Source organism: Notolepis coatsorum (assembly GCF_963971535.1).
Source record: "Notolepis coatsorum genome assembly, chromosome: 8".
Lineage (NCBI taxonomy): Eukaryota > Metazoa > Chordata > Actinopteri > Aulopiformes > Paralepididae > Notolepis > Notolepis coatsorum.
In genome coordinates, this window is record NC_140172.1 from 124,347,120 (window position 1) to 124,359,619 (window position 12,500).

The 12,500-nt window shown below is 44.5% G+C and overlaps 1 protein-coding gene across 1 annotated transcript; it reads right to left on the minus strand.

Moving 5' to 3' along the window:
- Positions 1 to 9,206: 9,206 nt before the first annotated feature.
- On the minus strand, positions 9,207 to 9,956 carry LOC311232878 (integral membrane protein 2B-like; the record flags this gene model as incomplete). Its single annotated transcript, XM_084319713.1, has 1 exon — positions 9,207 to 9,956. The coding sequence occupies one exon, from the start codon at positions 9,954 to 9,956 to the stop codon at positions 9,207 to 9,209; it is 750 nt and encodes a 249-aa protein (XP_084175839.1).
- Positions 9,957 to 12,500: the final 2,544 nt, after the last annotated feature.

Here is a 12,500-nt window from a genome sequence, read left to right on the forward strand (position 1 = left end):
TCCAGTTTTTCATCATCTCGTAACACTTTATTTATTTGGTACTAAAGATCAGCAGTGCCGCTTTAAACCTAGAGATTACCAGAGATGTTTTCAAGATATAACAAATTCAGCAAGAGAAAGAAAATTGCAGATCAAAAATGACTAATGAGCTGACAAAGCACTTTGATCTGACAAAGACTTCAATTAAAAGCAGAGTCCCATATAAGCCATGATGTTTCTGCAGGCTGTAATGTATGACAGTGGTAGAGGAGCCAACGCTATATATATAGGTTATGGTATTATATGAATGTTTATATGTTTATTTTTATATCATTACATTGAAACGACATTAGGAATGTTGATTGGATTTAGATAAAGTCATTGAACCGTCTTATTTGTCATAATAGAACATTCTAGAACATTGGTGACGATGTCATAGCCGACCATTCTAGAACATTGGTGATGTCATCGTATGATGTCATGACCGAACCTTCTAGAACGTTTGTGTATCTATATATATTCAGCAATTCTCTCTGCCAGGTCAATGTGCATCTTGAAACCGGGCTGAGCATTACTGAACCGATAGACTAAACAACATAGATTTTCGGCTTTCCAGTGTGGAGGAATTTTCATGGCTCAAGTCGGCTGTGATTTTGGAGACTGGGAAAATAGTTTTCTTACCTTGTAGTAGTAACGTGAATATTTAGAAAAATAGCTTTGGGACCGCTTCTGTAAAGAAAGACTTCGCTGTGGAAGAGAAATAAACCATTTGGATATCTTTGTTTTACACTGGAGTGGCTGTGGACATTATTTTTCTTTATCAACGAACGTACTACTCACGAGTAAGCAACTTTAACCAGTAGAGTGGAACCTAAGTGGGGAACAACCAGGAGATCACTGTGACAGAGATTAATGCAGTCTAAACAGTCATAAATCTTTTATTCAACTTCAGCCCTGATCATAACCATTTTTATTTTTAGATTTTTTGTAATGTCAGATAAAAAATGAAATACTCTCACTTTTCAAGAGTTGTTGTTAAATCTGACATTAGAAAAAATCCATCAAAATCTGTGTTGTTGCTAATCATTGACACATGTCTAGCATGTAATAATCCCCCCCAGAAAAATTTACTTTACTTTTTTACAATAATTTGTGATGCCATCACACAAACTGGCATTTAAAGGGTTACAATTAAAAAATGTATTGAATGTGTTTTTTTATTTTTATTTTTTTACAATAATTTGTGATACCCATCACAAACACTGGAATTTAAAGGGTAAAAATAAAAAAACATCCTGCACCAGAATGCAGGAAAGTAAGTATTTGTAACAAAATAATTCCTGGTGGGGAACCCCCACTTAGAAAGTGGCCTGACTGGTGCTATATTTCACACTATATTTCCCAGCATGAATTATTTCCCCAGTCCGGCCCTGCTTATGTGAGTTGTCAACAACATGATGTGTGTGTATATGTGTGTGCGTGTGTGTGTGTGTGTGTGTGTGTGTGTGTGTGTGTGTGTGTGTGTGTGTGTGTGTGTGTGTGTGTGTGTGTGTGTGTGTGTGTGTGTGTGTGTGTGTGTGTGTGTGTGTTGTGTGTGTGTGTGTGTGCGTGTGTGTGTGTGTGTGTGTGTGTGTGTATGTGTGTGTGTGTGTGAGAGAGAGAGAGCGAGAGAGAGAGAGAATTAGGTACATTTGCTGAAATACAATGCCCCATGCATTGTATGAGTTGTGTGGAAGAGTTTGCTAGTTCTAGTGCTAACAATCTAACAATAAATCTAACAATAAATAATGGTATTAGGAATACATTTGCCTCCTGCGTGAACTGTGCATAGCTGAATAGACTGTATTTTAACGTCGACCATATGGTGGTACTTGGAGAGCCAGCTACCTTCTCAGGTGGTACTTGGTGTAAAAAGTTTGAGAACCACTGGACTAAACAACTATAGATTTCCGGCTTTCCAGTGTGGAGGAATTTTCATGGGTCGAGTCAGCTGTGATTTTGGAGACTGGGAAAATACAGTTTTCTTACCTTGTAGTAGTAACATGAATATTTAGGAAAATAGCTTTGGGACTGCTTCTGTAAAGAAAGACTTCGCTGTGGAAGAGAAATAAACCATTTGGATATCTTTGTTTTACACTGGAGCGGCTGTGGACATTATTTTTCTTTATCAACGAACGTAATACTCACGAGTAAGCAACTTTAACCAGTAGAGTGGAACGTCAGCCCTCATATTAGTAAGAAAACTCTGTTCCAAGAGGAAAAAGGAATCAACACGAACTACTGGAGCACTGAAAGAAGGATAACAACAAAATGCCGGAGACCAAGAGGGTTGAGATGACACAAAAGGCCGTTGAGGAAAATGTCCGTCATGCCATCAATAAGAGGAAATCTAAGCTAGGTCAGCTAACTGGTCGCATGAATCAGATGAATCAATTAATGGACGAGGACGACGACGGTAACTTGGAAGGTGTACAGACAAGATTGGTAGAATTCAACAAGCTATTTGGAGAGTTCTGTGAGCTTAATACTTCAGTGCAGGTGGTACTAAGCAAAACCATGAGCAAGACATCAGAAGAGATGAAGAAAGATCAGGATGGATGGTTCACGCCGAAGTCTGACACATTTTCCAACTTCACAGAAAAGGCTGACACATGGATGGGGGAGGTGCATCAGCGTATAGCAGTCTAGGAAGCACCAAGATGAGGTCAGGCCTGAAGACAGTGCATCCGTCGTCGTAAAAAAGAAAGGGTCTAGAGCACCATCCACTACATTTTCCAGAACATCATCAGCATGCGTGCGTCTAAAAGCTGAATTAGAGGGCTGATTTGCTAGCCCAGGCTTCCGTTCTAAAACAAAAACGACAACTCGAGGAACAGGAGGCTCGGCTCTTAGCTAAGCTAAGAGCAGAGAGAGAGGAACAGGAGGCTCTGCTCTTAGCTACCTCATCTAAGCTAAGAGCAGATAGGGAGGAAAAGGAGGCTCTGCTCTTGGCTAAGCTAAGAGCAGAGATAGATGATTTACAGGTCCAGACTGCTTTAGCTGCCTCAGAGGCTAAGTGCAAAGTACTGGCAGAGTACGAGGGCCAGCGAGCCTCATCCAGAGTGTCCCGTAGGGATGGAATGAACGCTTACATAGAGAACCAGAAGCCCTTCGAATCACAAGCTCACGAGCAGGCTACGTCTACTCCCCAGGCCGTAGCGATGAAAGGAGAACATGCTTACAGTATCAGCTCCAGAGCACCTGGCGGTGCTCCACCGAAATAACAAGAGTCTCCGCAACAAGAGTCCACACGAGCCATGGTGGATTTCCTAGTGAAGCAACAAAACCATGCTACTCTGACCCCTCAACAGATTCCTATATTCAGGGGAGACCCTATGGAGTACAGGCTATTCATCAGGGCTTTTGAACACGGAGTGGAGGACAAGACAGATAGTAACAGAGACCGGCTGTACTTCATGGAGCAGTATACGGATGGACAGCCCAGAAAGCTGATAAGAAGTTGTCTTCACATGGAACCAGAGTGAGGCTATCGCGAGGTAAGGAGGCTCTTGAAAAAGCATTTTGGAAATGGATACAAGATGTCAATGGCGTATATAGACAAGGCACAGAACTCCCCTACTATCGGGTCCGATAACGGAGAGGCGATCCACTCCTTTGGCCTCTATCTCACTGGATGCCTCAACGCTATGACTGACGTGGAGTACATGCAGGAGCTTGACAACATATCAAATATGCGAGCCATCGCAGTCAAGCTTCCGTACAAGCAGAGAGCGTGGTGGAGAAGCAAAGCCTATGCTCTTCTAGAGTAAGATCGTCGCAGCGCTAAGTTCAGCGACCTTGCCGATTTTGTCTTCCTACAAGCCCAAGAAGCCCTACACCCTCTCTTCGGCAACATCACAGATGGAAACAAGAGCCAAGCTAAGGCTCACAAAGAGGAGAAGACATCCAGAAAGAGCGGCGCTCGCGGAAGCTTCACAACAGCTGCTACAGCAGTCCAGAACCCGGCAGAGACTAAAGCAAGGACCAAGGGGGATACACTCTGTGCCTTCTCCAACCCTTGCCTCTTCTGCCAAGGGGAACAGCATGCCATGGAGCAATGCAACAAGATGAAGAAGTCTCTTCACAAGGAGAAGTTGGAATTTGTCAAGAGTAAAGGCCTATGTTTCAGCTGCCGGCAAGGTCGAAAGCATCTTGGCTATCGTTCCGGTCCACATCAAATCCAAGAAAGGCAACAAGATGGTGGCTACATACGTGTTCCTCGACCCAGGCAGCGAGGTCACTTTCTGCACAGAGAAGTTAATGGCAGCGCTTAACGTCACCGGCAGGAAGACAAGTATCCTGCTAAGGACCATAGGAGGTGAGCAGGTCGTGAGCAGCCAGATGGTGTCTGGTTTAGAAGTCTGTAGCTTGGATAGTGACAACTTCCTAGAGCTACCCAACACCTTCTCTCAGAAGTCAATACCTGCTTGTAAACAGAACATCCCACTGCAAGAGGAAGTCGATAAGTGGCCCTATCTCAGCGAAGTGCAAATACCGAAGATCCAGACGGAGATAGGCCTTCTCATCGGGACTGACGTACCCAAGGCAATGGAACCATGGCAGGTTGTATCCAGCGTGAAAGAAGGGCCTTACGCGGTGAAAACACGATTGGGCTGGTTCGTCAATGGCCCCCTCAGAGGAGAAGATGGCCATGAAACTACCAGTGGACTCATACAAGTCACGTCCAACCGCACATCCGTGGCCATGCTAGATGAACTTTGGAGTCAACAGTTCAAGAACAACTTCCCAGAGTGTCAAGACGACCGGCTTGAGAAGTCGAGGGATGACATCCAGTTTCTGGAACTGGTCTCGCAGTCCGTGAAACTTACAGAGGGACACTACAGCATCGGCCTACCAGTGAGGAACGTCTTGCCGAACAACACCAATGCAGGAGACGCTGGGTTCGAGCTCAGCTCTCCGCATTGCTATCAGCTTGGCTGGTCGTTCATACTAATACAATTGGCAGTATTAGGGGGTGGGAAGCTGATGGGTGGGGATCGGACTTTGTGGACAGCGACTCCTACAGGTCGGTTGGTGCGCCTGCACAGCAGAATCAGGAAGCGACGGGGGCGGCGTGCCCTCCAAACGCAGACCCCCGACGCTGAGAGATTGCGCTGTGCAGGTGAAAAGATGCGACTGCTGCTTCCTCGAGTACCGGAGCGGACATGTGATGTAAAGCTTAGTCCACATTGCAGCCAGCTTGTGGGAGGCATGGCCTAACAGCGTTCGAGACTGGGGAGGGTAGAATTGGACGATACGAAATTGGGATGGGAGAAAAATGGGAGAGAAAGTAGATAAAAAAAAAAAGATGCCGAACAACAGAAGTGTAGCTTAACAGCGAACTCTAAACTTAAAGAAGAGATTCACGAAGAATCCCCAGTTCCATGCTGATTACTCAGTGTTCATCAACGACTGGATCGCAAAGGGCTACGCAGTCAAGGTTCCCAGTGAGGAGCTCAGGCGCAGCGATGGAAAAGTGTGGTACTTGCCACACCATGGCGTGTACCATGCCCATAAGAAAGAAGATCCGCGTGGTGTTCCACTGTGGGGCATTATTCCAAGGCACCACCTTGAACAACCAGCTGCTACAGGGGCCGGTTCTAACGAGTACTCTCCTGGGAGTCGTCACTAGATTCAGACAGGAGGTGGCTATCATGGCAGATGTAGAGGCCATGTTCCACCAAGTCAGGGTACCGGTTGAGGATGCTGACCTTCTCCGGTTTCTCTGGTGGCCTTCCGGTAACATTAGCCAAGCCCTAATAGAGTACAGAATGAGAGTACATACACCTCATCTCCTAGTTGTGCCAGCTTCGCCCTACAAAAGTGTGCACAAGACAACAGAAGACAGTACAGCCCTGCAGGGGTCGACACAGTGCTGCACAACTTCTACGTTGATGACTGCCTCAAATCAGTTCGTTCAGAAGAGAAGGCTGTGTCCCTGTGCAACGAATTAAGGGCTATCCTTGCCTCAGGAGGATTCCGGCTTACTAAGTGGGTGAGCAACAGCCGAGCCGTGCTGTCCGCTATCCCTGCTGAGGAAAGGGCCGAATCTCTGAGGCAGTTAGATCTGGATCGGGACATGCTCCCGGTCGAGCAAGCTTTGGGAGTCCGGTGGTGTACTGAGAGCGACAACTTCAAGTTCAAGATTGTCCTACAAGAAAGACCACCCACAAGAAGAGGCATCCTCTCTATAGTTGGCTCAATCTACGATCCGCTGGGCCTCCTGGCTCCAGTTGTCTTGACAGCGAAGAGTATTCTCCAAGAGCTCTGCAGATTAAAACTAGGATGGGATGACAACATCCCCAAACACCTCGCTCTACAATGGTCCAGCTGGATGGAGGAACTTCGTCTGTTGGAGGATTTTGGAGTGCCTGAGTTTCAAGCCATTCAACCAGCTGCATCACTTCGCATATGCTAGCCAAGGTTATGGAACGGTGAGCTATCTGCTACAGAAGAGTGATGACAACAAGCTTCATGTTGCATTCATCATGGCAAAAGCGAGAGTGGCCCCGCTCAAGCCCCTCACTATCCTGCGCATGGAGCTAGCAGCCGCTACCATGGCAGCGCACATGGACAGGACCTTGAGATCCAAGCTGGAGCTCCAACTAAACAAATCTGTTTTCTGGTCCGACAGCACCACTGTTCTCAAATACATCGCAAACAGAACCAGTAGGTTTCGCACCTTCCTAGCGAATCTAGTGGAGACCATCTTGAAGCTGTCAGAAGTAGGACAGTGGCGGTATGTAAATACTGCAACAAATCCTGCTGACCACGCGTCGAGAGGACTCAATGTGGAATCATTCCTGCACAATGAGACTTGGATACAGGGGCCGGGATTGCTCACCAAGCCCGAAGAGGAATGGCCTCAGAACCCAGACCACCATGGGGACCTAACCACGGAGGACTTAAGAAGAGTATTTTTGTTTATCTGGCCTACATTTAAAAAGGGGGAAATAGAAAAATTCATTGGAATAAGAAAATGATAAATAAATTCTGAGGGACTTGACTTCCTAATATCAGTCAAGGAAAGTATAAAAGAAGGAAGGATCATTACGTCAGAACAGCAGCATTATATGCTCTGCTTGGTGCCAGTTCTAGTATTGAAGCCTATGGGAGATGCATGGAGAAGCTAAATATACAAGCTATCTGAGGAAATACACATCAACCAATATATCAAATGTTAGCTAGTTAACGATACAAGTTGCCGATGATTCTGACATCTGAGGTAATAACTTGTTTAAATGACCGGTCATAAACGAGGAGATGGCTGATCCCACACTTTGCTCAAATGTGCGTTCATGCGCTACACAGTGACATGATGACTAGGGATGGGTACCGAATTCGGTACTTTTGAGGCACCGAACCGAAACACGTCGGTACTACCGAGTATCGAATCAAGTGAGAAACCAAAAAAATAATAAAAAATAAATAAAAAAAAAACATTTTTATTATTATTATTTTTTTAACTTTTTCTTTTTTTTTTTTACTTTTTTTTTTCATGTCAACGTTCACACGCACAATATATGCTTACCTAGGATTTGACTTGATTCAACAACAAAGCAGTCGGAGCAATGACAAGCCGAAAACTGTCGAAATTGTAGTTATTTGAAGTTTGGATTTTTTTTTTCTTCGACTGATTAAATTAAATTAAACTGATTAAATTTCTTGAGACTAAAGTACCGAAAAAAGGTACCGTTGGGTACCGGTATCGATTCACAGGTACCGGTACCGGTATCGGTTCAAATGTGAAAGGTACCCATCCCTAATGATGACCCTTCCTTATTTTATAGTTTCCTTGATATCAGTTAATATCAGTTCCTCCAAGAGTTCATAGGAAAACACACAATGCTTATGTTAAGTCGATTCTCTTTTTTACAAAAGTTGTCTGTAAAGATTCTTAGTTTTTTTTACTGTATAATTTCTAGGGGGGGATAACCGTTCATTGTACTCAATTGTATATAATCTCTGTAAAGCTACGACCAGACCACCACCACAATAAAATACAAATACTCTTCTGTTAAAACCCATTGAAACCCGGAAACACATTTGTGTGTATATGCAGGCTATATAATGCATTATTAGCAGGCGTTTTAGGTCAAAATGGGTTAAGATGGTTTTCAGTTGAGAAAGAAGAGGTGCAGTGTGATGATAATGAATGATGATGAATAGTTATATTTTCGGTCTTTGTTTACAGATAAACCAAAAACACACATGTATGGACTTTCAAAAGGAAAAGAAAAAAAGAAAAAATCACAAATGTACATATTCAAAGTAAGCTCACACACAAAATCTAAACTCAATTACCGAAAAAAGGAATAGGCTGAAGCACATGCTTATTTTTGCCTATCCTTTACAATTCTTAAAAACGAAATATACTTTAATATAAGAAAGACACATTTAAAATATGCTGCAAGATATATATTTTTTTTCTTTTTCTTTAAGAAAAAAAAAGAAAAGAGAAAATAAATGTTTGATGTTTTACTCAAAACTGTACTCCTGAATTATTTTATCCTTCAGGGCCTTTTTAAATCTCCCCTGAGAGGTACACAACTTCAACCCGTCACTAAGACTATTCCACAATTTAACTCCCACAATTGAAACACATCTATCTTTTACATTAGTTCTTACCTTTTCATATGTTTTAAGAATACACAACCCTCTTAAATTATACTTTCCTTCTCTTGGTTCGGTGTATTAATAGTTACAGCAGACAATGCAGAAAACAAATAAAAACGTAAAACCTCTCCCTGGACCAGGTCCTTCTAACAACCAGGTTGAATGGTATAACATTTGCACATTTATCTGTTTGCACATTTTCGATTTATGTACTGAAAAACAATTATTTTTCTTAGGATTATCCATTTTGTTGAATCCTCATCATCATCTTAAGAACATTGGAAATAAGAACATCATCCCTACATAAAATCATGGAAAAATACACTCTTTAACCTTTACACTTTTAGAAAAACAATACACATTTGTCAAACAGCTTCACATTTAAAACAGTCTCTCACACAAAAGCTAAACGAAGTAGAAAAAAAACAATCCCCTCCCAATTTCTTTTTTTATGCAAGATTTTAAAACAAGGGAAAAGAAAAATAATATTTAAAAGAATGTCACTGCAGAGACCAGTGGCGTTAAGAGCATTTTGTGAAGAGACGATGCGGTGCTGCCATGTGCCGTCTTGTCTAAAGCTCACAGATGCTGGTCTCCACCACAAACTTGTTCTCAAAGTGACGGATCTTACGGCAGTTCAGGGCCTTGCGCTTCTGCATACCCAGGACCCGGTCTCTGCGCTGCAGCTTGTAGGTGTCCTTCCCGCGGCAGAGGCTGTCGATGAAGTAGCCCAGCTGTTCCATGTGCTCCAGGCGCTCCGTCACAACCATCTCCTCGTGGATCAGGTGAGTGCCAGGTAGGTAGGTGCCAGCCTTGAGGTTGACCAGCATCTCCATGAGGTCTTTGGGGGGCATGACGATGGAGGTGTTCAGGCGGATGACGTAGCACTTGTTCAGACTCAGATCCAGATACGCTGTCAGCCTCATCCGGAAGTCGTGGACGATGTCAGCGGGGTCGGTGTCGGAGAACTCGGGGACGGGGACTTTGATGAACTCCACCTGCTCCTCCTCCAGCACGCGGATGCTCTCATTCATCTGACGGAACTGGAACCGCATGGTTCCAGCTCCCTCTTGCATCATGAAGTCGTCTTCGAGGTATTTAACTCTACACACAAATACCTGGCCCTCCTCCAAGATGTAGTATCTGTACAGGACCAACACCCCAGACAGAATGAGGGCCAGGCCCAGGCCCAGGCCCAGGCACATGCACCAGAACCAGGTCATGGACTGACGACGAACTTGGGTGTCCTCGGGGATGAGCTTCTCGATATCCTTTTTCACATCTTTCTGCACCAGGGCAGAATAGAATAACACCTTTACCATCCTTTCCACAGCAAAACGGTAGGCAAGGCACCTTGGTTGAGAAATGCAGGTTTCAGTCTATGTTGTTTAGTCTATCTGTTCAGTACTGTTTCAAGATGCACAATGACCTGGCAGAGAGAATTGCTGAATATATATAATAGATACATATAGATACATTATAGATACAGGTTTGGTCATGACAACATACGATGACATCACCAATGTTCTAGAACGTTAGGCTATGACATCATCACCAATGTTCTAGAATGTACTATTATGACATCGTACTGTGACCTCACAAATGTTCTAGAATGTTCTATTATGACAAATAAGCCGGTTCAATGACTATCCAATCAACATTCATAATGCCCTTTCAATATAAAAATAAACATATAAACATTCATATAATACCATAACCTAAATATATAGCTTTAGCTCCTCTACCTCGGCCCCTAATTGTACTAATCTAGAGACAATTACTAACAACTAAAAAACAAACAAGCAGAGCTCTACTTTCACGAAGAGGCCTGGAGGCAGGGAAGGCTTTGACTGGAGGAGCAAGAGGTAGTTGGGGGTAAGCGCTTCCAGGTCGTCTGGATCACTAGAAGCCTTGGTTATCGGTCGACTGTTAATGATGGCTTCTGCCTCACACAAGACGGTGTGTAGGCATTCTTCATCCAGAGTCTGAAGCTTTAAGGTGGTGCTGAGAATCTTCCTGACCGACCTGATCATCCGCTCCCAGACTCTGCCATGGTGAGAACCGGTAGGGGGGTTGAAAATCCATTGGATTCCCCTCTGTCGTAGAGTGTTCTCGATCTTGGAGCTATTCCATTGTTCCATAGCTCTTCTTAGCTCGCGCTCCGCTCCAACGAAGTTAGTCCCGTTGTCTGAACGGAGGATTTTCACCTGACCTCTTCTCGCGAGGAAGCGACGGAGAGCGTCAATGAATGAGTCGGTGTCCAACGACGATGCCACCTCAATGTGGACAGCATGGATAGCCAGACAGGTGAAGATGCAACCCCACCTCTTCACGACGCTTCTGCCGCATTTGACGTTGAACGGACCGAAGTAGTCTACCCCAGTGTTGGTGAAAGGGGGATCATCTGGAAGAACCCTGTCCTGGGCTAAATCCACCATCTGTTGTTGTCCAGCAGCACTGTGTGTGCGTCGACAGGTTACACACTTGGAGAGGACTCTTCGTATGGCAGCGTGAGCTCCAGGGATCCAAAACATGAGTCGCAGCTTGGACAATATGTGGTTACGACCACTGTGACCCACATTCTGGTGGATGTCTCAGAGTATAAGCTCCGTTACATGGAGATCCTTAGGTAGGATGGCTTGGTGTTTAGCCTCTTCAGGCATCGCCGATTTGTCATGTCTTCCACCTACTCTGAGGATTCCATCTTGCAGTACTGGCTTGAGCTTAGCGATAGGACTGCTCATCTTGACGTAGTCACCTTTCCGAAGCGCGGCGATTTCTTCTGAGTATTTCTGTCGCTGACTGTAACAAATGATCTCGAGCTCTGCTTCCTTTATATTTTCCACAGTGAGGTTGGTCTTCTCCAGGCTTGCCTTGAAGATCTCCATCTGTGTCTGTACCTCAGACTGTAAGCGAAGCATTCATCTTATTCCTCTTGCGACACAGCATCAGCAGAGTGCTTCTAAGCTTCAGCATCCAACCGACTGCCTTCTTGAGACGGTTCCAATTGGAGTAATATTCCAGGAACTGCTGAACTGTGTTGAACTTCTCTTCAGCTGCAGTAGCGCTGACCACGGCGTTCTTTACCTCTGGGTCCTCCGTGGTTAGGTCCCCATGGTGGATTGGGTTCTGAGGCCATTCCTCTTCGGGCTTGGCGAGGAATTCTGGCCCCTGTATCCAAGTCTCTCTTGACGCGCTGTCAGCAGGATTTGTAGCAGTATTTACATATGCGCAGACCTTCTCCGGTTTCTCTGGTGGCCTTCCGGTAACATTAGCCAAGACCTAATAGAGTACAGAATGAGAGTACATATATTCGGTGCCACCTCATCTCCTAGTTGTGCCAGCTTCGCCCTACAAAAGTGTGCACAAGACAACAGAGGACAGTACAGCCCTGCAGGGGTCGACACAGTGCTGCACAACTTCTACGTTGATGACTCAAATCAGTTCGTTCAAAAGAGGAGGCTGTGTCCCTGTGCAATGAATTAAGGGCTATCCTTGCCTCAGGAGGATTCCGGCTTACTAAGGCCCAGTCCACACGATTGCGGGTATTTTTGACACCATTTTTTTTTTTTATTAAAAAATAAATAAATCCACACGACTGGTTTAAACCCTGCACGAGTGACGTCATATACATGTAGTACAATGCCAAAGCAGTAGGTGGCGATGTAGTTCAAACATGAAGGCCATTTCAACCAACCAGAAGGGTTAATACAGGAAACTGACCTGAAGCCTGGAACGCAAACATCCCTCCTTGCTCACAGCCAAACAATTCTACAGTTTGCACCACGTGCAATAAACAAAAAAGGATACATTCACTGTGTTCTGCCTCATTTGTTGATGAAACAACCAACATCGACACAATTTAC